Consider the following 24,744-nt stretch of genomic DNA (forward strand, 5'->3'; position numbering starts at 1 on the left):
GGGTGCGGAGTTGTGACTAATATGACCAGACTCCCTTTCCTCACCTTGGTCGTTGTCTCCAAAACGATCTCCTTGTGCAGCAGCTCCACCACCATTTTCACATGGCCCTCCTTGGAGGCGAGGTGCAAGGCGTTCAGCCCGTTCTGGAGGGAGCAAAGGTCGGAAAGGAGCATTAGTCACCTACTGGGGCTGGGGCTCTCCGGGGAACCCCTTACTCTGAGCTCCTGTGCAGACACGACTGTGGGCACTTGGACCACACTGGAGAAAGTTCAGGCTGGTGGGAGCGGGAGCCGTTTCCTTGCTGACTAATGCTGGAGGTTTCTCCATGAGCAAAACATGCAGCCCCCGTAAATGATTTACTACATATGGGTGGCACCACAGCTCAGCGTGTGTCTTTGGCACCACAGACACTGTTTCAGTCCTCCCTGCTCATGACATATCCCTGATGTCAACTCCTGTCTTTGCTCAAGTGACTTTCCTTGGGGTGCCCCTCCCCGTGACTGCCTGCCTGCACTCAGGCTTTTCAAACCTAAAGCACAGAGCTGAGCTTTGTGTATGGCCCAGAGTGAGGAGGCACCAGAGCTGCTGTGTAAGTGCGCATACAAACCTTAAAGTTTAACATTTACACAGACAGAAGTGCAGTGAGAAGCTCTGCCTGGGACAATGATTTTATCAAGCAGCAGTGGCCAAATTTAATTCACAACAGTTCAGGAGCTTCCAGTCCAGGAGCTGGCTTCTTCCTGGCTTTGCAAACCGCCCACCGACAGCCACATCCTGCAGCCCATGCTCAGCAGAGGGTCAGCTTTGCTCCCTCAGAGTTTAGCTACAGCAAAGGGTGCAGAGAAAGTGTTGGCTGTGCCACTGCTAAATTCTACCAGTTCCAGGAAGCTCCCAAACAACTGAAGTGACTTCTCAGGAACATCTCTGCATGTGCCCCAGTTTAGCTCACCTTCTTCCTACACATGGAACCTGAGTACTAGGAGCAAAGGGCTGGCCAGTGCCCTTTTAGCATCCTGGGCTGCAGAAGGAGGTGTTAGGCCGGTCAGCACCCTAGAGGCTGCTAAGACAGCTTCTGCTCCATTATTTCTGACACCCTCTTACGCTTCCCAGATGTGAACAAAAGGGCTGGGATATTTGCTGGCAAAGAGGTTAAATACTTGCAGGCAATTTCAGATGTCACTTTTTCTCCATAAGGCAAACTTCCCTTGTCCCTCACTTTTCCCAGGTGGATGCACTATGTTTACTCACCCCTACGCAATGCTGTCACGTGGCAGAGAGACACCAGCTCCCTGGGAGCACACAGTCCTGCCCAAGTACTCCACCTCCCAACCATCTGTTTTGGCTCCTGTAGAGTACTGGAAGGTCACTTCACAGAATTGGTTCATCCCCACCCGAATATAGGTAGGGGAGCAGAAGATGCCCAGGGAGGCTCTAGTTCCAGCCCTCAATACTCCAGTTAAACTTAGAGCAGATTCAAGAGTGCTATCCTACTGGAAAAAGGTTTTCCATCCGCTCTCACTCAAAGCACCAGCTATCCAGGATCATAGTTGAAGAGTCACAGATTCTTTTGCTCACCTCTGATTACAGCACAAAGTGCAAAAATCTAAAAATCCACAGGCTTCCTCAGCACGCCAACTCCAAAGTCCCCTAGAGCCCCAAGCACAAAAGGCCTGCTTCCAAGGGAAAATGAAGTGGGAATGCTGCAATACCCACAGAACAGAGCCACCGAAAGGAAATGCTCCCCAACTAGGCCTGGCTACACTGAGCCCATCGCCTCAGTCAAACCCAGCCTTTTTGACTAAGAAACACCTACACAACCCCATACAGACGGTCACTGACACCCTTACCCTCGTGAGCTCACAAGTTGGATACGTCGTCACAGACACACATGCTTTTTCTCGGTTACGCTTATGCAAGAAACGCCTGGAGTGCAAGACCACAGATGCTCGGTTGCTCTCCTCAGCACATATGCCCTTTTACGCAAGGGGTTCATAAATAACCTTTTGAATGCTGAAAACCTGTGAGAAATCATTATTCTCTGGCTTTACAGCAATAAGCGCAATGTTTGCAGAAGATCGTTTCCCAGCGGCCCATCGATATTTCTGCTCCAGGAACAATATGGGCTGTTTTGCACATTTGCTTTGGCTTGACAGCTCATCTGACCCAAAACCGCCACAGGATGTGCTTAATTTGAAAGGTGCTGTATTCTCCTCACTAAGTGCTGCAAACGTTTCCCAGAAATCCCAGTTGCTGGCTGTCAATGTGACAAACACAGCCCTACAGAAAAACACAAAAGGCAGGACTTTGCACTTAGCCTGTACCAAAGCAGGGTCCTGCCCTGGACTGCCCATCAGGACTGTGACTGGCCACCCCAACAGAGACTATTTCTTGGCACCCGTGTGCTAGCACAGTGCTGTTCCCTGCTGGTGAGGGTCCTGGCAGCAAGCTGTGCTCATCCTCAGGCCGCCAGTTCCTCATGGATGAGATGGGAGCATGCAGGAATTCGAAACACAAGAGAGGTGAATGATGAAGACAGTGATGCAGATGGCAGCAATGAAGGGGATGAAATCGGCGGGATGAAGATCAGATGGCATGTGAAGGTCTCTGCACTTGAGTAAGAATACAGGGCCTGTGGGATAGGTCTGACCACATATATCCCTCTTTATTCTATACAGGACATGTGAGGTTGGACCTTTCCCACAGGTCTGATATTCCTCAGAAGGAAACCCCCAAAGTGCCATCTAACCTCAGGGAGATGGCAGGAACCAGTGCAAAGACATCACTGAAAGAAGTGCCTCATACTGTTGTAGCCACGTGCTCCCCATCAAGGTGTTAAATCCCCTCACCAGCACCAGAAATCTGGCTGGAAACAGGACTCGCAGCCAGTCAGTGGAGACAGCTGATGACTGACTCTCTGGGTGAGGAAGACGTTCAAAGCCATTGTCTTTAGCTTGTGGCTAGGTCTCCCCATTTTAATTCTTTGCAGAGCCCTCTCCATGAACCACACACTCCTCTGTACTAGAGTGGTACAGGAGCAGTGGACATAGAAATCCTCCCTCTGCTTTTAGGCTTGTTGTCGGAAATGAGTGAACATCTGTGGCATGCTCTGCTTGTGAAGTCTCCCATTTCAGAAGGCATGGGCCAGCGTGGCCAAACACAGCCCCCCACCTACTCTTGCCCCTCTCCTCCAGACACCCACAGAAAATGGCAGGAGGGAATTCTCTGAGCCACTTGTGAACAGGCAAAGTAAGATGATTTTCCCTGCCAGGCTCTGCCCCAGCCTCTGCACACACAGGGCATACACGAATGTACCACACATGGCAGCATCCCTAGTCCTTCCTGGAGAGGAGAGCAGCACAGACGTCAGCAGCAGGATCTCCCTGTTCCTTGTGACTTGCTTTCCCAGAGGCCTGTAAGGGAGCAGTGGGTGCATTAAACACCTATGTGTCTGTGCTCATTTGTAGCTAAGCGCTTGGAAGCAGGAGCAGTGTGACTGCTTCCAGTGACTGGCCCGCTACTGTGGCTGAATTACATGGGCTTCTGCTCCCCCAAGAGACACTAAGGGAGAAGCAGTTGTGTTTAACGACTGGGCCAAATTCTGAAATGAAGCACAGCAACTTTGAAGATCCTGCCAGGTGCACGCACACGATCTGCTCACTGCTGAGTGCAGGGCAAGTCCTGCAGCCCAGTGCTAAGAGCATGTCACATGGCCTCTCCTCTTCTCAAACCCTGTACATCTCCAAAATGGTTATGGGGTCAGAGCCTCTAACCCACCAACAGGACCCCATGGAAAAGCTCATCTTCAAAGGACGCAAACTGAAAATTTTCTACCCCTTCTCCCTACAAGACCTCTCTGATCTAAATGCCATATGTCCCCACACAGCCCCAGGATAGAAGTCTTTGAGTATCTGGATGCTGATTACGAACTAATAATCCACATAATACAGTGATGAATAAAATGAGCATCTCCTGAGCTTTCCCCAAACCTCATCTACTGTCCCAGAGAGGAGAATGCAAGCTGCAGTGTGCCCCAGGGGCCTGCAGAAGCCCAACATCCCTGCACGGTACCATCAGTCAGAAAAGAAAAGGAGACATTTCCTGGGGGAACCTCTCTGCAGTAACTGCACTGGCCACTGCAGTGCACAAATCGGTAGGTCTGAACTATGCTTGGTTTGGGGACTTGATACTGAACCAGGTGAATATACATTTGAGCTACCTGCTGAGTCAGCCTCCCCAGCATCACTAATGCTGTGGAAAGCAGCCGACAGCACAGACTGTCTGTCCCCACTGCTCAGCCCAGGCCCTCTGAGTCTCTCCCTACAGCACCTACCCCAATTCAGGCTGAGCCATTTGCATTTTGGCATTGGCAGCTACACAGATACAAAATGTTCTGTTGATTATATGCAAACAATTCCTCTGTGCCTGCAGCTCTCCTTTCCTGGGGCAGACCTGTTTCTGCTCTGGGCTAGGAGGGGCTCCACCTGCCCAACACCTCCCAAGCCACCAAGACTGGCATTTTGCAAACATCCCCTGCTTGTGTTAAGCTGCAGCTTCCGGGTATCTGAAAGCCTGAGCATTGAAGGCAAGAGTGATTCCTGCGACGTCCCAGCCACTGTGCTACACCCTTCACAGCTATCTGCTGTGGTAAGCAGCTGAGCCCCTTCCAGCTGTCCCAGTTGCTTGTCACCCTAAAGGAGCCTCAGATCTCCCTCTCTGCTTACCCATTAATGCCCTTTGCTACGCTCCAGCCAGTACTGCCACGCTCCCCATAGCTATTGCTGCCCTCCCTGCCCCAAAGACAACTGGTCCAGATCTGCCTTCTGGTCAGCCCTTTTCCTCCCCGGCATAGGATCTCTTTCTACCCAGCTCAGCTATGGAAGCCTCCCCAAGCAAGGGACCGCTCTCATGCTGCAGTCTGCCCTGCGTGGCCTCTCCCCTGAGCTCAATTCTGGTTAGGAGCTCCTGTGCCAGCTGCCTGGCACAGGCAGGAACAAGGGGCTGCAGGTTGCCTGGAGCCTGGCAAGGGGTGGTGCAGGTGAGAGGAGGATGGGGTCTGCCAGGACACTCAACTCCGCGCTCCAGGGATCCTCCCACCGCACTGGCAGTCATGGCTCCATGCTCTGCCAAGGTGGTGCGCACCTACCCCTCAGCCGGACATGCCACAGCTCTGGAGACACGTGCCTGGAGACTGCACAATGCCTTTGCAGAGCAGATCACCCCCAGGAAATCACCTCCGCAGAGCAAAGTTGCCGTTGCACTCCACCTAACACAGCACCTCTTTTGTCTCAGCCCCAGACATTTCATCAGGAGCCAGGCACATGAGGCACAGGAGGGCAGTGAGGTCAGGACAGGCAGCCTCTCCCACAAAGTTTTTAAACTTCCTCTGCCAGGCAACTTATTACCAGCCAACTTACACTCTGCTCCATGGCAGGTAGGACTGTGGGATCAGGGCAGGTGCTCCCAATCAGCTACACTGAGCAGAGCAAGTGAGCAGCCATGGGGAACCTCCCTGCCTCCATCCTACGGGAGCAGTGTAAGGAAGGGGTGCAGTGACTGTCACTGGGCCTGGGGGAGCCACCATGTGGCACATTTTCACATGAACTAGAGATGGTATCAGAAGCCCTGTGGATTTCACCTACCTGGTTACAAGTGTTAATATCTACCCCATTCCTGAGGTGATCCAAGGCTTTGTCCAGATTCCCAGATCTTGCAGCTCTCAAGAAACTGGTTGCAGCATCGGCCTTGGGGAAAAAAAGAAAAAGCATGAGACTCAGAGTCCCCCTGTTCTCCCCCACCACCAGCACAGGGCCAGGTCTTCACTCGGTTGCAGAGAACATGACTACAGAGACCAGGCAGAAAAGGCAGAGGCCGGGCAGGTCAAGGTGGGAACTGCTGGGACAGACTGAGGTGCCGCAAATCAGACAGGAAGAAGCAGGGCTGAGACCTGGACTTAAGAGTGAAGAGCATCCAGATGATGGGGCAGGAGAGCCACGTGAGGTGGCAGCTCTTCCCAGCACTGCAGGCGGGGTAGGGAGGAAGCTCTAAGGGGACTCCTGCAACCATGGCAGCCTCCCCTGGCCCAGGAAACGCCTCTGTGTCCTGGCTGAGAGACTGCAGCGATGGACGAGGCCTAGACTACAGCTATGGTGAGCCCACCCCTGCTGTCCTCCAGAAACCGCTGGGTAGCCGCAGCGGTGAGTTCAAGTACTGGCACCAGGGACAATGACCCTGGCTGACCACCCCGCAGCCAGGAAAGTCGCAACTCTCTCTTCCGACAGAAACAAGGCAGTGCCTCCCTGCACCGTTAAAACGCAGCCACCCCAGGCAAGGCACAGCAGTACTGCAAGCAACACTATTTAGCAGTGTAAGGCAGCAAATGAAGACCGTGGGATGGCTTACTAGAAGCTGGAGAACAACAGGAAATGCAGTGATGTGGCTCTATGAGGCTGGGTAACTATGTGTTAACTTGACCGGTAACTATGAGCTGGTGCCTGCCTGCTAGGTCCACCCCAAAGGGCTCTCTGCAGCAAAGAGCTGTGAGACATCGATGGCAAGGGTGCAGGAAACACTCCTCTGCCTTCAGTTCCAATAGAAAATCAGAACCCCTCTTGTACCACTCACGTTGGGACTGACCAAGGGACCTCCTGTGCTATGAGAGCCTACATCCTGCCATCCCAGGCCATCCTGTAGTGCCCACAGCCTGGCTGTGGAGGAGCACCCAGGATTAGGAAGCTCCTGGGCAGGAGCTGGAAGCAGCACTGGAGGCAGACCTAGGCAGGATGATGCACCACACGGGTTCAGGGTTCCTCTCTTCCTTTCTCTTTGCAGCCTCAGACATTCGAATTTGGATGTTGGAGCACCACAACTTGGCTGCCTTCTGCTCTCCTCCATCTGCCTCCCCCATCCTTTCTGCCCGACCCTCCTATCACAGAGACACGTAGCCATGTCCTGGGCCCATTGCCCTGCTGCCCCCTGCAGAAGGAAGGCCCACAGACAGGGTGTCCTGGTCCCCACTGTGCTGGGCACACCCAGCAGAACTCAGCCCAGGCTCCCGCAGCAGTGGCCGGGTGCCATGGCCCCTTCTGGGGCAGCCCACAGGGTCAGAGGGACAGGTGGTGGAGGGCAGCACCACCATGCCCTGTCCTGGTGCGCAGCCTCCGCATGCGGGGGGAACACGTGCTGATCGCATGACCTCCTGCGCCAGCTGGCTCCACTTGCTACTACCTCAGAGGAGAGCCCTGTCCATCTGGGAAGAGCCCCCCGATTCACAGCAGAGCTGCCGGCTTTGTGGAGGGCTGTGAGCACAGCGGAGACACAACGTGGCGCCTCAGTGCTCTGCTCATACAGGATGATCTACTGTAAGAGGCACAAGGCAGGACTGGCACTGTGCTTAGAAGTGCATGTTTGCGCTCTGAGCCCTGCCTGCTGTCTGGGGTCTAGCGAGGAAACACCGACAGCTTCAAGCAACAGGTTGAATGCAAAGAGCTTTTCCAACTCCAGACCCTGCTAGAAGCCTCTGCATCTCAGCTCAGGATCAATGGCAGGGCAGCACCTCAGCTATGCTGCCGGCATGCCAGCGACAGCACAGACCTTCGACAGCAAACCCCTTGGAAAGTCAAAGCACAGCTCAGCCAAGCTCTCCCACCCATGGGACACACATGGAGCTGCGAAGATTAAAATGGTAAAACTCTACAGGCTCCAGCAGCAAAGGGGCTCACAAAGCCCCAGCATGCCCCGCAGCAGAGACTACAGGCAGAAAGCAAGCAGAAAAGCAAAGTGGAGGTCTCTGTGGACAAGAAGAAGTGTATTGTATACTCACAGCCACGTCTGGACCGGACCTGCCCTTTCGTGCTGCCATAGTCCGGCACTTCAGCTGAAACCTGAGCCTGGTGTCCCCTCTCTCCCTCCTTGGTTATCTACTCCCCAGCTTTGAGAGAGCCAGTAAGTTACATTGCATTCTATCTAAAAATACAGGCTCCCTCCTTGCTCCAACGCAGACCCTGCAGGGATCGCCAGCTGCTAATGGAATTTGTTCATTTTCTCTCCATTATTGTGTCAGACAGGATATTTAATACCCAGCCGCCTCCGGAAAGCAGATGACTGCTGCCAAGTGCAGGGAGCGGGTCAGAGCTGCAGGTACCAGCAGAGAAAGAGCAGCCCCACAGACATGCCCAGGAGCCTGGCATTTCACAGGTAACATCTGCCACAGAGAAGAGGGGTCGTGGTTCCCTCCTGACCCTCTGGATGCTGGGGGCTAGAGCCTTGGAGAATGAGGCCTGAGTGCTTCAGAGGTACTGCCCTTCTGCTCCTCTGAGGAGGGCTCAGCACGCACCTTTCAGAGATGCACAGAGAGATGCAGGACATCAGACACCAGCAGTCAGAAAACACATGCAGCCAGAGAAGAAGGGATAGCTCGGCTCAAATGGTAAAAGCAGAGGAAATAGATCTACAGTCATATTGCCCTTCTGATGCCAGTGTGCATGTTGGGACTGCCTACCTATCACTCAGGGGGCATTCGTTCACAACAGCTCGCTTTACTTTGGGGTGTCACAGAGATCAAGACAACACTAGATTAGCCAGGGAACTGAAGTACGGATTGGGTCACTGCCATCTCCTGAATTTCAGTAAAAAGAAGCAGTGACAGCAAGAAATGCAGAGACCGTGTGGACACAACTAGATGTGCATATCAAAAAGATACACAAACACCCCCCCAGTCAGCACAACACCAACATACCTGAACACAGACACACACACATTGCACAGTTACCACCCACTAATAAGCACAAAGCATAGCATGGGCATGCTACATGCACCCTCCAGTATTTGTACGCACACACAGTCACTTGCTAACCATGTGCCCCAGAATATACAGCAACTGCTCCCAGATGCAGAGACTGCCTTTACTGGTTTTCCTTTCTTTGGAGTTTGCAGTGTTTCTTTCCATTCTCCTTTGCCGCCTTAGCAATTTTCCAGGAAGGAGTTATTCCAGGGGAGAAAAAAAACTGCCTCACTTGCCATTGTGTACCTCTTACACTCTCACACGGCTGCTAAATTCTACACACAGGTGTTGCGTTCCACAGACTTGTGGACATTCAAGCTGTGAAGTGTCATGAGGCTGCTGCCAGCAATTCCCCGAGGGAGAAGCCTCAGATCTGGACTTTGCAAAGTGCTCCAAGACCTTCTAAAGTAAAAAACATAGCACAGCACATGGGACTGCACCTCTATTCTCCTTCCCTTTCTTTTATTTCAGGAAAAAGCTCCCCTTGTCTGCTGACAATCTAAATTTTTCCCTCTCCCTCTCCTGGCCCTGGTTAGTGGCTTCCTCTGTTCCTATTCACAGGTGTCTTCCTGCTCTCACAGCCTCGCCCCATAAAGCATTACTGCCACTTGATGAATGTCCTAGCCCCTTCACCCCAACATGAGAAGCCTGGACCTGACCAAGTCCATTGCATTGTAGCCATGGCTAAGGCAATAAGCAAAGGGGAAGTTCTGCCAAACCAGAGGCTCAGGCTGGATTTCAAGGGCTGCAGTCAGAGGTTCAGTAATCCTGCTCTGCCTTCTGGCTGTGGTCTAATCTCTTCCAGCAGTGCCTTGCTCTCACTCCCATCCAGGGAGGAGCTCCCACCAGCTCCTTCTGCACATCACTGATAAAGAAAGGGAGGGTCTCAACATTGCCTCCTTCTGTGAAAGGTGGCCGCATTCGTCAGGAGCCCACTCTGTAAAGCTGCTAAATGCTGCAAGTAGTTGATTCCCAAGTACAAATGAGTTCAGGGACTTGTGCTGATCTCACAGTGTTTTCTGGGACATAAAGACAGGCAAGAAGCAAGTCGCCACACTGTTCCAGACTGGCAAAAGGCACACATGTATCCTGCCACACTGCCCTCTTTACCCTATCTGCCCACTTGTCTCTTCCATCTGCAGGTCTTCTGCTGGAGCAACGAGGCAGCCTGAGCAAGGGCTGCAACTCCTTTGTTGTTTATACGGCACCCGGCATGAGGAAGGGCTGAGCTGGCTTCTTGCTGAGGTGCTCCAGAGGAGGTGCAAGGATGTGCACACAGGTCTGTGGGACTGCCTGGGAACATGTCCTGCTATAGACAGGGCCAAAGATGCCAAAATAAAGGGACCGGGTACCCTTTCCAACAAGTCTCTGACTCCAGCAGTCCCTGGAGAGCAGCCCTGCCCGTGCTGCACAACCACAGGCCACAATACAGGCAGGTGAGGGGCAGCACACCCAGTCAGAAGCTGTTAGCATCTGCTAGACCTTCTCACTGCCTGCAGAAACAAAGTGTTTTGATGCTTGAAACCAGCTGATTCCCTGCTCCACTGGAAGAGCTGCAAGGAGTAGTTACAGAGAGGGAAGAGTGGGGGAGCTTGCGGTCACTGTGAGGTTTTTTTTAAATGGGCTGTATTTTGTTCACTCCCTACCCAAAGGTATCACACAGCCAGAGCTGCCCTGCAATTGAAACATGCAGTGCTACAGGGAATTTCCAGAGTCTCTATCCTCAGTCATATCATTCAGCCCCTGCCTTTCTCCTTGCCTGGTCTCTGCCGCATTATCTTCAGAGTCTCTGGTCTCACTGAAGAACAGTGCTGCTCTTACACCAGAGAAGAGGAATTGCAATGCAGACTTTCAAATAACAATTACTTCCCATGCCTTGGGGAGCAAAATGCTTTCTGCCAAACAGCAGTCAGACCCAGTGGCCAGGAAGTTTGGGTCTGCTCTGCTGCTGAGCCACACGGCTGACTCCTGCATGGGAAGAGAGGGAAGCTGGCTGTGTGGCAGTTTTGGACTGGGACTGTGTGGCAGTCCCTGCATGCCAGAGGCAGAAGGATGCAGACCAGGCCCATGTACACCATCCTTAGGGCAGGCACCCTCCTGCTAGCCCTGGCACTCGTTCAGTTTTGTTTCTTCCAGGCCTAGCTACTGGAAAACATTGCCAGTGCGGAGCAGCAGGATTTGCTGCTTGAAAAGCTTCCTATGGCTGCTCTATAGCAAAGACCTTGAAAGCAATTACACCCAATTACACCACTACACAGGTTTCTTGTTGTCTCATGAGTTTTGCCAGTAATGATAACTCTGCATCTTCAAACTCTTTTGTCTCTTTTGTATTCTTTGGAAGCCATGTGCTCCGTCCAGCAAGGAGCTTAGCAGCTCCTGCTCTGCACACTGCAGGCGTCTGTTTGCAGCTCCATTGTTCTAACACTCTCTCGAAACCCCTTATCAGGAGCAACATTTGCCACCCTTTCTCTGGGATACATTAGGAGCAAAGTCAGCTGAGGCATCCTGCAAACTGGGATGTGCAAAGTGTGTGAACAGCAGAGAAACAGCAACAGGAGGGCCACAATCCCTTCCGAGAGTCATGTACTTGCTGCTAAGGGGAAGGTACAGTTTTACCATTGGCCCTACCTGGGGGAGGCAGCAGCGGCTTTCGGCCTGGCCAAGCAGACACACTTCCTTCTGTACATGGCCAGCCTGCCAGTGAACAGGGGGAAACAGAGCCAGACTGACATGGGCTCATGGAGCAGAGGACAGAGGAGGTCCAGCAAGGAAACACCTGGCAGGCTGGGCAACACACAATCACCCCAACAACCAAAGAGCCCCAGGACCAGCAGCCAGATGCAAACCTGAATCCTGGCACCAAAGCCATGTATTGCTATGGGTATCCTACCTAGACGGTGTGGAAAGGTCCAACTCACATCTAGGAGGTCATCCAGTCACTTCCAGTTGCTAGTGCCAGGGTGCTGGAACCTAAGGTCAGTACTGCCAGCTGGGGAGGTAGCGCAATAAACCTTGCAACAGTCCTTGACGTTTGCTTTGACATTTCTTTGCTCATGTGGGCTTGTGGCCAGTAGTGGGCATGACCCTAACCTTTGAGGCACTATTTCCAGCAGAGACAGCAAAACCTTACATCAGTGTAGTTGTTTACTTTTAAGCAATTGCCCGACCTAGGGATTTCTCTGGAGCCTCCCTGCCTTGCATCAAGTGCCCAGGTGATAAGTCTGCAGGTGATAACCTCTCTCATCAGATGAGAAAAATATGTTGGTCCTCGAAACACACTAAAAAGCTTCTAAGATTAAGAGCAATCAAAGATGGCACCTAGGGTCTCTCTAAGATGATCAGGGAAGATCAGGAAAATTGAATCGGAATTTCAATTCAAAATGCCGAGAAACAGAAAACACACTGTCCACCTTACAGGAACTTTCCTATCCGTAGTCACAGAAACTTGACATTCTCAGTGATCCCTGCAGTGGAAACAAAACCTACTGGCAGTTTCTGCCTTCTGAGTAGAAGACAGCATTCAGCAGAGCACAGCATCTCCAGAGAGGCCATAGTAGCAAAGCCTCAGGCAGGCAGCCAGCGGAGCACAGAGAACAAGCTACCAAGCACATACTACAAACCCAGATGAAAGAGAAAAGCAAAAGCATCGGGAATATTCATCGGATGAAGGGATAAATCCATATGCCCAGATTCTATTCTCTCATCATCCTCATCCTTGCCCACATGATTAAGACAGAAAAATCCATATGCCCAGGTTCTATTCTCCAATGATCCTCACCTCTGCCCACATGATTTAGGACTGATGAGAGTCAAGGCGCAAAAGGTCATCTCTGGAAGGTATCTGCCAAACAAGTTTGTTCTCATTTCATGCACCAGCCTGAGTAAGCCCTTTGTCCATGCTCCTTTCTGCTGAGTGGAGATTTCACAATAACCCTAGGCCTCCCCAAGGCATGTGCTGCAGAGGCCGATGGCTTATATGACCAGCAGAGATCCCCAGACCAGAGTGCAAGGGGGAGCCCAACCATCTTGCAGCAGATGAATCAGAGCATGCAGGAAATGCAAGATCTGCTCACGTTCCTGTGGCAAGGGGCTGTTAGAGCTGGAAGAGAACTCAGCACAACTGGCAGAGGAGAAAACCCAACAAGAAGGAGGGCCCCTGGCAGGTTTGTGGGAAGGGGAGCAACTTGTCAATTAGCGTTTTGAAAGTACTGAAGAGGGCGCAAGCTTTCAGGCGCAGGCATCGGACTGGTCCCTCCATCATGCGCAATCCTCCATCGTTACATAATCATGAGTAACTAGCTTTCGGAAAGCCCATTTTTACGCACTCTTAACATGAGAGCTAGTTCTGGACTGTCACTGGTCATGCAGTTCAGGGCCAAGGTTAACTCGGTCCCTGCTGAGCATTATTCAGATACGGACAGCATCTGCATGGCCATGTGGCTCCTCCCTTTCCCCCTCACAGGTCCCCTTTGCTAGCTGCTGAACCTGGAACAGGTTCAGGACTGTGAGGCGGGTGGATATCAGACACAGCTTAATCTGCATTGAGCAAGGACTTGGGAGCTGCCCCTCCACAGCAGACTGATCCTTCTGATAAGGATCCCCTGAGTCTACAGCTCTATGAAAGCTTGCCTCTGTCAGTTCCCACCTGCTACTAATGGATTTTCTAAGTAGTAGCACCAAGATCTTGTTCTGTCTTTTGCAAACCATCACTTCCCCAATGAAGTACAGTGCTGGGTCCAGCAGCAATGCGTGGAGAGAGGAACAGGAGCTGGTCCAGAGGTCTGAACAGGGAGCTGGAGACCAGAACATTGTTCCTTTCACACAGAGCCAAAGGCAGGCAAGAATTAACACAGCTACTGCTCCTGCCAGCTAAGGCCACGCACACCCAGGGGAAAGCTGTCACTCTCCTTTGATGTTAGCAGGAGCCTCTGCTCTCTGCATATCCTGGAAAAGAAAAGCTATTTTCACCTCACCAGAAAATATATAGAGTGTGACTGAAGACATACACGAGAGCTTTTCACTCAGGCACTACACCTCTTCTAACATAACAGGGTTTACAGCTGCTGAGAGAGATGCAGCAGCACTGTAGCTGCTTTTTATCTCCTACTTTCCTAATGCACTTCCTTCCTTGAACCATGACATGGCTCAGGCAGGTGTCTGCAATGAACACTGGGGAGTTGAGAGGGCTCTAGCAGGTTGCAGTGAAAGGGGAAAGCAGAGACATGCTCTGAGACTGCCTGATGCAAGCCGGAGAATAAGGCACACCTTGCAGGCCAGCCTCTGGCCTGCCCTGGGCTCTGGGCAGTGCCCTTGCACTCAGGACAGGCGCTGGAGTCCAGACCATGCCATCAAGGTCTGCCCCAGTGCCTTATGGAGAAACTTCCTTCTCTTTTCTAGTGATGCTTATAAACTGCTCCTAATTTCTGCAGTCTGTTCTGACTCATTCTCTACCTCTGCTTCAGCAGGGCTAATCCACACCTGCTTTGCCTGCCTGCACAAGCAAAAGTGCTGAGAAGGGGGCTTTCTGCTAGGATCTGCACGCTGTGAGGAATCGCAGTACAGTCCCTGTGCCATGGCTGCAATAGATTTACTGCTAGCAGCGTTCAGCCAGGCTGGTCTGGCCAGCACTCAGGGTACAGCCTCCGGAAGCCATGCAGGGAAGAAAGCATTGACAGGAAAGCACCTGAAGCACAGGCCTGGCAAAATATCTCTGCCAGCTGATCCCTGGTGAGGACATGCGACCAAAGCCGTAGCAGCACAGCCACCTGCTCCTCAGCAGAGCTAGTGCAGCACTGTGCCTAGAAAAAACGTCATCCTGTGCACCTGTCCCAGAGCTTCGGGGGGGTGAAGTAAGAAAGATGATAACACAGAAATCAATATTTACCATTACAATAGCACAAAAAAACAACACTTGGGGGTACCTCCCTTCTGCCAACAAAGCAGCGGTGAGGATGAGGTGAGTACAGCACCGGGGGACCTAGCCATTCTAGATTTAACGCCAGGCTCTGCCACTGGCTTCCAGCATGACCATAGGCAAGTTCCCAGTGATCTAAAAAGGGCAGCAAACCCTTCCTGCCATTCTATGGTCCATTTAGCTGCAATCTTCTGGGGACAAGGGCCGTTTTCTCTGGACCAGGCTTAAGTCCATGTTACTGGCCAGGATATACCTGAACTCCCGCGTGCAAGCCAACACCCTGAGAACTGACCTGATTCCTCTCCCCCTAGTGCTGCCCAGCGAGCCCCTTACCATGCCCAAGTACTCACCCTCAAGTAATGCAGGCATGGCATCGCTGCAGGAGAAAGTCAGCTCACCCGGGACAGCCAGGGTCTGCAACTCTGATCAGCCCACTTACACTGAATGCCGCAGCCAAACCAAGTGTGAGCAGCCAGTCTGGAAGAAGTTTATCAGCAGCAGGACTGCACCCTATCACCACTCACACTTGCCTGCCTGCATGCCGGCACAACGGGGAGGCTCCTGCCTGGAGTCTGGAGATTACGGGTTGTCCCACGTCAGGGGCTTGGGGAGAGCTGCCAGGCTGGACACGGAGTGTTTAGTGAGTGTCATGCCTGAGGCACACTTCATAAACATATCTGTGAGCTGTAAACAGGGAGGAGCCCACGTGCACGAACCCTGCTCTTCAAACAGTACAAGGTAAGATGAAACTTCAGAAATACAAAGCAAAATGAAACAGCTCTGTGGCTAGAACCACACTGTCTCCTGGTTTGTGCTGCACAAAGCAGGCTGGGCCAGAGGCAGTTAGCAGAAGACCCCAGATTGTTCGCTGGTCTCTGCAGACCTTGGCTGGGCACAGTCCGAAATGAAGGACACTGAGATGGAACTGAAGTGGCAAATGAGGTCTAGTGACAGCAGCTCCAGGCCCTTTGTAGGGCCTGGAGCCTACTGCAATACAACGAACGCGCCCCTTCCCCCCTTCTACCTGCACAGCAGACTCCTGCTCCAGCATCCCTTCAGGAGATCCTTGCTTGCAGCAAGAAGGCAAGGGGTCCACAGTGGTTGGTGCATGCCCTCTCTGAAAGACACGCAAGGGAGTCACACCAATTGTTCAAAGGAACAGACCTCCTGGAGACCGCTCCCATCCCACCCTCTCCTCATGCTCAAGCTGACACACTGCAGAGTGATGCTCACCTGGCACTCCTGGCTGGCAGGAGGCATCCTTCTGCTAGTGTTTTGCTAACCCCATCTTGGATCCAGACACTAAATTGGGGCCATCTTGACAAAGCACTAGGGGACGGCAGGGGAGCCGCACAGCTTGGTTTCTATTTCTAGCTACCATTCTGTCCTTTTTGCCAATTGCATGTTCAAGAAGGCCAAGGCATTTCCTCCCAGGCACTGGGGCCAAACCAGTGGAAGGCCATGAGGTGATCTCACCTGGAAAGGCCTGGGCAGCATACAGATAAATACAGCTTGTGACACTTGCAGCTTCAGAGAGAAAAAACAACAGCTCTGCCAGCTCTATCTCCCTCGGGAATTCCTATAAAACAGCCCAGCCCACCACTGGGAAAGCTTTATCAGCTGAGAGGCAGGAAAAGTAGGTCAAGAGAACCTGTTAGGATGGAAAAATGCTTTGTGTTACATAGAAATTGAGATTTTTATACTGAGCAAAGGCCACGTTGAAGCATTAGAGCAAAGCAGAGTCCTTACCTCAGTCTATGGAAAACACCTTCCCCTTGTCCAGTGCAATTCAGCACCTCCCTGTAAGTCTGGGATCCCTCTGGTATTTAAGCTATAACAGACTCCATCTCCAGTTCAGGTAGAGCTCAAATGTTAATTGTCAGAAGGATGGGCACTGCAACTGCTGGCTGGCACACTACATTTGCTCTAAAAAGTGTGGCTGCTCTGAACCTACAGAGCAACATCATCAATGTCTCAGATCCTGTTCCCTCCCTCCCTCCCTCCCCCCCCGCATAACTGCATGTCATGAATGCAAATATGAATCCTCTCTACCCTGAAGACAGGGCCTTACCAACCAGAGCTTATGAGCCTATTCAGAGTTGCTGTCTCAGCATCATGCAAACTTTCTCCAGGTCCTGCAGCCACCAGGATAATATACACACTTCACAAAGCCCTAGAAGGAAGACCTGTGCTCTCCAATCCATTTGGGGTTACCCTCAGGGAAAGCAATGTAAAAGTGTCTGTGAGATTGCTCCACCTGTTTGCTGAATGGGTGCTCCCCCACTTCTACAGGAAGAGCTCTCTCAGGCAGGGACTAGGATTTAGCTTTGATTTGTGCAGCCTCCGGCAACAGTAAGCACCAGCAGCGGTGACTTTTACAAACCCACAAACCTCTCAGGGGTGGAATAATCTCTGGGGTGGCAAACCCTTTGGCTGCAAGGGATGAGCAGTCTCAGATTGGCTCAGTCCTCCAGATTTCTAGCTATCCCCTGATGCCACGGCCTCCCCATGAGGATGGAGAGGTGAGCCCTGCACAGTACAGGAGGGGACAAGGCGCTCACCTTTTGGCTCCAGCCCAGGATTCCCTCATGCACATCATACACCCACAGCCACAGCATGGCTGAGGGAAGGAAACTCTGTGACTGTGTGCAGAGCAGGAAATAGCTGTGGTTACTGTGGGGTACTGTAATGGTAACCGCAGGGTGCTTTGGCACATGCCTGCAGGCTATGTGGTGGGTGGTGAGAACGAATTGCCCCAGGTCCCCACCACTGAGGCAGAGCCTTTCTGCAGCTGTGAGAAATGAGAAAAGTGCCTAAATTCAAGAGCCCCTGACAGGGATGTTTGCAGGCCAGAGCTCCTCTGAGGGACAGAGAAACATTACCACCAGGCAAGGTCCTGGCAAGCCTGGCCAAGCCACGAAGCCTTTGCTCCCCCACCGAGACCTGGATTTTTGCCTGCAAACAGCCCTCCAGCGAGTTCTCCATACCTTAGAGGAGGCAGCAAGAGCTCAGGTCACTGAGGTACCCCAGGCTATCGGTGACATCCACATGGGCTGGCAGGTACTGGACTGTAGCAGACCCCATGGATCAGCAGCTGAGGCAGATGGGCGTATCAGAGAGCACTAGATATCTGTCTCGAGGCAACTCTATGGAGCTCACAGGGTTAACTCTACTATCAGTCACATTTCTATAGCTCTAAAAGTGAAGGCGATTGCAGGAGCATGAGTGAACAGGGTCCTGTGAGGTGGCAGGTACGAGCTTGCTTCCTCCCTTCCCTGAAGAAGGGGAGAACAGAGCACTTTGCCTTTAAGTATGTAATACATTAACAACCATGTCTTTCCTTGGCTGTTTGTGGAGCTGGTGCAGGCTCCATCTCTAAGGGAAATGGTCTCTTTGCTACATTAATTGCTGTCCCTTGTTAATCATATTTTCCTGAACACTTCCCACTGATCTCTCTACTAGGTCTCATTCACTCATTACCACCTCACCTGAGGAATCTCTGAAGTTCCCCCTATTTATCTGCAGACAGGTGAGTTGCATGTATAAGTGCTGAAAACTAATACCCTAGGAGCAACTTGCTTTACTAGCATTTTGTCATCGTTATCTTGCCTGTTATACCTAACAGTAGCATCTTTGACACAGCTTGCAGTTCTGGAGAAACCAACAGTATGGGCACAATCCTGTTTGAGAAATCAGAGCCTGGGAGAGATTGAAAAATAACAAATACAGCTCTAATAAATGAATAGTTTTTAATCCCAAGAGGTCTTTCCAATTTCCATGCAAACACCTCAAAAGACTAAGGTCTCAGGCAGTTCCTTAACACTTACCTGTTTCCAGACCCTGAACTGAGATTGTCTGGGTTGCTCATTCCTTAAGATTTTATACTGTGTCCTCTCCTTAGGGACATCTGAGCATATGAATGTCTCTTTAAAAGCCTCTGAGATTGTACAGATCAGTGTCATGTTGCACCCACAAAAGCTAACACAGGGTTAAATTGCAGCTCTGCAAAGGGAAATGATTTACAATGGACACAACAGGAATACTGTATAAGAAAAAGCAAACTCATGTTGCAAAAAAGTGGCCAAGAGTTACAGCAAATAATAGCTGTCAACTCCCACTTAAGCCACTCTGCACCCCGTGGGCTTCAGGGGATTTTTGCGAGCCAGGGTTCCAGTATTGTCTTAAGTGCTGTTCCCTGGATGCTATAATATCTATCATACCCACAGGAAGAATAATTTCTCCCTCTGCTGTCCTGAGATGGCTCCTGGGATGAGACTCAGCAGCCCTGGTGCCTCAGTGCTGCCACTGCATTCCAGGTTTACACCTGAGATAAAAACATTGAATTCCAGCAGCAACTGCAGTCAGAGTCGGTGGGGCAGAGAGAAGCTATCTGTCAGAAATTCAGAAGGAAGAGGAGGTCTCTAAAGAAAACTACTCCTTCAGCTGCAAAGAGTTTTGTTTTTTCAAGATACAAAGTTCTGCCTCTGACCTTTGGAGAAACTCTTCAACTGCACTATGATGTAGCTGTGAAGGAATGCAAGGCTCCTTCCTCTGTGTTGTTATCTTCCATGTAACTAGAGAAGTGATCTCCCAGCACTAGACGCTTCGCTGGCTGCTGCTAGTCTGTCCTCAGCTGTTCTTTTCCTTTCATTTAAGGGAATGGGGAGTGTAGTGTGTGCAGCAGAGAACCTTAAACACATTACCCTGGAGAAGAGTAAAGAGCTTTCTTTAACAGTGGGCATCAATATTTTGAGGAAACTGCGTGTGCTTTTGCTCAGGGAATGAAGTGCAGCCCTTCCTGCATTCAGCAGTTTGACAGGATGGGTGCAGGGCTGAAGTCGCTGAAGAAGAGCTCTTCCTCTCTGAGCGCTCACTGTGCCCTCCTGGTACAAGGACAAGGGTACGCTCAGGGTTCACCTTACTCCAGCATGTCCCCTTTCTGCTTACAGAGGAAAACACTCCCTGTGCTCCTGTCACCTGCTGAGGCTCCAAGGAGCAGCCAGGCTCCCTAGTTCTGGTCAACAAGCTGTTATCTTAGGAAACGTGAATGCAGTTTTAAAGCTGAGTCAGCAACAGAAGCTGAATAATTCAAATCCTTAGCAATTCTGCTACTGCTGCCTAGCCATGGATAACAGAAGGTACTCAGATTCACGCAAGGAGAGAGCTGGAATGAAAAACAGTGCCGCTGTCAGGCTGCTTTCTCCTGTTAAGAGAGAACAGCAGTGATGTAGGCATAAATAAGCAGATAACAATGCTCTGCAGTGCTGAACTAGGCACTCTGCTGCTCAGAGCAGGCAGTCCTCTGAGCACAGCAAGGCTGAAGCTTGCTTTTCTTTGTCATTTGTGCTTTCTGGCAAGGTAATCCAATAATTTCACAGGAAGTCCATAGGAGCTGCTGGTGCCTCACCTTTCAGATGGCTAATCCCTCAGCTTCCAAAACACTGGAATCATGAGCCATGAGCAACAGAGGAAGCGTGTGAAAGGTCCACACCAACACTTGCTCTTCAGCTTTCTGTCAGAGGAGGAGCTCTGCAATGTTATGTGGTGAGAGGGGGACAAAGAAGTGCTATGCACAGATTTTCCAGCCCTTGCTCTCTCTCTAGTTGCTTCTCCATCTCGTTTATTGCACGGGGGGGTGGGGGGAGCCAATTTACAAGTACTTCTCCCCAAATCAGTCTAAAAACCAGCACCCAAAATCATGGGTCAAATGAAAACTTGCAAGAAATCCAATGGACTGGGTTTGTAAATTTCAGCAGCTAATAGACATAAGAAATCTCTCCCCATCATACCCCCGATTTAAGAAACCATTTCATGGTCATCCATCAGTTCAGAACTATTTGAGCTGTGAGACTCCCAATGGAAATCCGGAAATACAAATTGAATAGATGTTCTCCGGGTTGCGTTTCTTGAACTGTGCACTGTTGCCTCCAAAGGCATGATTTTGGAGATGAGGCAGCCTGCTCTCTTACTCCAAGAGACAGCTGCCTTGTGCCAGCATAACCACAGTTTAGTTCCTGGAGAGGAAGCAGTCTGAGCCCAAAATCGGGACATTTAGGCAGCCCTTTGCCCCTCCCTGCACGCATACTGAGCAGACAGACAGCTTCATAGCATGTGCCTCTCTGGCATCTTGTAACATGAGTCATAAGGTGTTCTTTTTGCTCACCATTTGGATGAGCCAGGCAATGCAACTGAAAATTTGATCACACCAATTTATCTTATTTATACTCATTCAGGCACTCAGGAAGTCAGGTTCAAAGAGTGAAGACATGAAAGAGTTGCAGAGCTCCCAAAGGAAAGGAATATTCACGGCCCATTATTTATGCTATAGCTTAGTTCTGTGCTATCCTGGCTGCAAAGAAGATTTCTGCACAGATAGAAAGTGCTTAGCAACCTCTACATGCAGCTCTCCTATCCTGTGAACCAGAAGACATCTCGCCCACAGGATTAACATCCACTGGTTTTCCCCCTGTTAGAGACCAGGCACTTCTGAGAGCAAAATAACTCAGCTTGAATCTGAAAAATCCCAGTTCTGGGAACTCAGAGTTTGGCATTATGCCCACAATATGGGCCAAGGGCAAATCACTTCTTAATTACTGCTTATGGTGCAGATTTCTGCTTTCACTCAGGCAGGTACCAATCTGAAAGACGTAACAAGACCCTTATCAGGCTGCAGTTAATCCACGCCAGCTATTGATCCTATTGGATCCACTGGTCCTGCTGTAACTGCAAGATTACAGATCCACCGAGATGCCTAAATGTTTTGCCTATTTGGGGATCTCGAGATGGAGAGATATCCAGCACTTGGCTGTAGTGCATGCCTGGAGGCAGAGCAGACTGACCTCCTGCGAGAGCAGATGAATGCATAGTCCCCACTTGGCAGGCTGCACTCTGCTCCTCTTGGAAAGAAATCTTCTGCTCTGCTGCTGAGCATCGAGCAGGAGAGCAAGAACTCAGATCTCACCCCACACTTTCAAGGTACCTTTATTCTCAGCAGTCACCTGGTCTCTGAGGCCTGCAACATACCTAGATGCCATGATCTGCACCAAGATCTTCTTGCTCAGTCATGTTAGTTCAGGCAGTTTGGCAAGAACTTAGAAACCATTTCTGTAAACCTCTTCTCTTCAGGTTTGTCAAAGTATTTTCTTCTGGGCTTAGACCAGCAAGAAAAGCCTTCAACCTCCAGGCCCTCTGTGAGGTATGCAATCCTGTCACCTCCTTCTCTAGCAGACCTACCAGGTTTCCAGAGTTCTGCACGGAGCCCACAGAGGAGAGGAGGAAGTCTCTATTTTAATATTCATAGCAAGAAACAAAACGAGCTGTACACCTGTGATTTGACACAGACATTCTCTGGAGTTTGATGAAGAGCTCAGATATCAATAACAAGGCAGGAAGGTTTGCACCAAAAATGAAATTAATTCCAATTGACGTTCACACCACAGTCGGCTGCAATTCATTCTGCTTTTTCCTCTGGACAGACCTGGCATGCAGCTGGGCAGAATTAACAAAATGAGGAGGATCAGCAAGAAGCTTGGTGGAATTGTAAGTGCAGCCCAGTCATTTGTAGGCAACACCTGTGACAGTGGCAGTGCTGTGCTGAAGGTTACCATGAATTTGTGGTCACAGAGTCAAGGTACAATGAAAGGAAAACAAGTCATGAGAAGTCTCCATTCTCTGCATATCTCTAATTGATCTGGGTCTTTAGACATCCCCCTCTGGGAGCTGGATAAGCAACAACAACTGGGTTACGCCATCAACAACAAAGTCCATAATAGGCATTGCAAAAAATATGTGTGAAAACTATAAAGTGCTAGCAAAACCCATGTGTCACTAATATTTGCTCCTGGGGATTGTTCAGAGAAAGTAATTGAGATTATGATGAAATATTTATACTGCAGCAGCTCACAGAGCAGGACTTGTTCCTGCTCTTCTGGCTCCCATGCAAAAAAAAAAAACACTAAAAAACCAAACAAACAAAAAACAAAACCAAAACAAACAAAGCACTAACTCTTGTCCCAGGAGCTCAGAGCTTCAGGTTCCACCAAAAGCAATCACCACATTCACAAGGTCACTCATCTCTCTCTTCTAGAGGTGATGTCTAAAGGGATCGTGATAAGGTTAGTACACTCATACTGGCACAGAACTGCCCTACATAAGCAATCCCGTGCCCCAGTAACCAGCTTGCAATGTGTATAGAACTGCCCCTGTGCATAAGGGCCTCCTTAACCAAACCCACTTGAGAAGAGACTTCGACGAGAGACCACTGTTGTCTGGGCTGGAGTGGTGCCAGGGAGAAGAGTTTCAAGGAGTGGAAATTGGACCCTGAGCAGTAATCAGACCTGAATACTGCTTCTGCTTGTGGAAGAGACAGAGTGCCAAGGACAGGCCCTCCACAGCCAGAGATACAGAAAATAAAAGCTGCAGATTGTGTCTTGGCCCCTACAAGACAGAAGTCTGGGACAGGGTCCCCATCTCCCATTATCTTCCTTCCAGTGCTATTTGCATGCTTTACTATTGAGCAGAAGCATTGCCATGTGTGTGGTTGTTTTTACCCAGATGCGATTAATACTTGAACAGAATGAAGTCCAACTTAATGAGACTTTTGAGAGGGATGAAGGTGGAAAAACATTGGGTTTTTACTGTTTCCCAGACTATAATTGAAGCACTTTATATGTAACTATCTGAGCTCAAGGCCATGTTTTAAACCACCACAGGATGTTGCAAATGAAGGAAGCAGTCAGAGAAATTTTCATGGTCAGTGCCATACACCTACTGATTACACACCTTGCAATCAGCAGGAGTAGGTGTCAGCTGTGTCGCAGTGGGCAAGGCACACATACAGCTACCTGCAGTGTTTGGCTCAGAGAAAGGCAGTTTCTGCTAGGGTGGAACAGCTGACTAAGCTGCTTCTCTCCACCAAGAAATCCACTCAGAGCAGTAATCCAACTCCTGAGTGACTGTGCATGACATGACAGCAAGGCACACTGACCAGCATAACAAATACTGCAATATTAACAGGACCCAAAGATGCAATTGTTTGCAGAGAGCAGCTCTGCAACACATTTCCAGCCTCTCAATCATGCTATCCTTGCTCTTCCTGAAGGCTTAATCCAAGCCTTCTGAATGGAAGAGTTAATGCCCTGAGGTCTCGAGTGCAACTGCACATTCCTACTCCTTCCCAGAGTCCAATCCCATACAGACATCTAAGACCTTGGAAGCCTGTGCCTTTGTTCATCACCTTGCTGAACAAGCAGAGGAGCCAAATGCTTTCTTGGATGCATATCCATCCATATTCCGATGACTACATGCAACTTTTCGTCATGATTAGCTCTTCCGGATACCATTGATTAATTTATTTCTTGAGCACCCTTGGCATGCCTGGACAACCTGATATGAACATTACAGCAAGAACAACAGTCCACGCTACTGTAACCATCCCTCTCACAGTACAACAGCCTGCACCTTTCTCCAGTTACTGCAATGCTCTGAAGAATAGTTTGGCAGATCTGCAGAAAATCCACTTGAAACCCATGAGTTCCATTTAAGGGTAATTAATGAATGATTCAGAAAAGATGTGAACATTTCTGTGGTATGCCCACAGCCCTGCTCTCGCTGATCAGCATTTAGGATGATTTCATCGCACAGTAGCTTTTCCTAAGGTCTAATTCAATTACATAAGATGCCTCTGGATGAGAGGAGCAGAGTCCCAGAGTCCCAGAAATACTCTCATACGCTACTTTGGAAAGTGAGCAATTCTGCAGAATAGGAGTGAGGATACAGCTCCACTGACCTAGCAGAGCTAATGGGAGTCTCACTATTGTTCTAAAATTGAAGGAGATCAAGTATTTTATTTTTCCCAGTGGACCTTTTTCACTGAATGTCTGCAGTATCAGCACTTTCCCCAGCCTCAGCAGCAAAAAATTTGGGAACAAAGCCTTCCTGGAACCTGCCCCTCAAAGCTCTGTCAGCTACCATACAGGAGATGTGGGGGTGTTTGCTGCTGAAAATGAACTTTCCTTGCCACCTGCAAAACACCAGTGCAACTCCTCCTCTT

At 50.3% G+C, this 24,744-nt stretch overlaps 1 protein-coding gene and 1 long non-coding RNA gene across 12 annotated transcripts in view; one reads left to right on the forward strand and one right to left on the reverse strand.

Annotated features, from left to right (window-relative positions):
• The window catches only part of ANK1 (ankyrin 1), a 69,473-nt gene that overhangs the window by 25,510 nt on the left and 19,219 nt on the right, over window positions 1–24,744 (reverse strand). For 6 of the 10 annotated variants that reach the window (XR_012677479.1, XR_012677480.1, XR_012677478.1 and 3 more), the window contains exons 2-4: window positions 15,718–15,810; window positions 5,640–5,741; window positions 45–143 (exon numbers count right to left, since the gene is read on the reverse strand). Coding sequence is in view for 7 of the 10 variants with exons in the window: in XM_075174912.1 (XP_075031013.1) it covers window positions 45–143; window positions 5,640–5,741; window positions 15,718–15,810 (294 nt within the window). In the remaining 3 variants the exon portion in view is untranslated. Of the gene's footprint in view, window positions 1–44; window positions 144–5,639; window positions 5,742–7,819; window positions 7,874–15,043; window positions 15,335–15,717; window positions 15,811–15,926; window positions 15,969–24,744 lie in introns of those variants that run through there. The other 4 variants (XM_075174915.1, XM_075174914.1, XM_075174910.1 and 1 more) reach the window with 3 other exon arrangements.
• LOC142093613 (uncharacterized) lies at window positions 15,272–22,706 on the forward strand. Of its 2 annotated transcripts, none has more exons than XR_012677482.1 (3): window positions 15,272–15,431; window positions 18,156–18,222; window positions 18,336–22,706. It is a non-coding gene; the product is annotated as an uncharacterized LOC142093613 (long non-coding RNA). The 2 variants fall into 2 exon arrangements; XR_012677483.1 differs by having other exon boundaries at window positions 18,920–22,706.

This window comes from Calonectris borealis, chromosome 27 (assembly GCF_964195595.1).
Source record: "Calonectris borealis chromosome 27, bCalBor7.hap1.2, whole genome shotgun sequence".
Taxonomy (NCBI): Eukaryota; Metazoa; Chordata; class Aves; order Procellariiformes; family Procellariidae; genus Calonectris; species Calonectris borealis.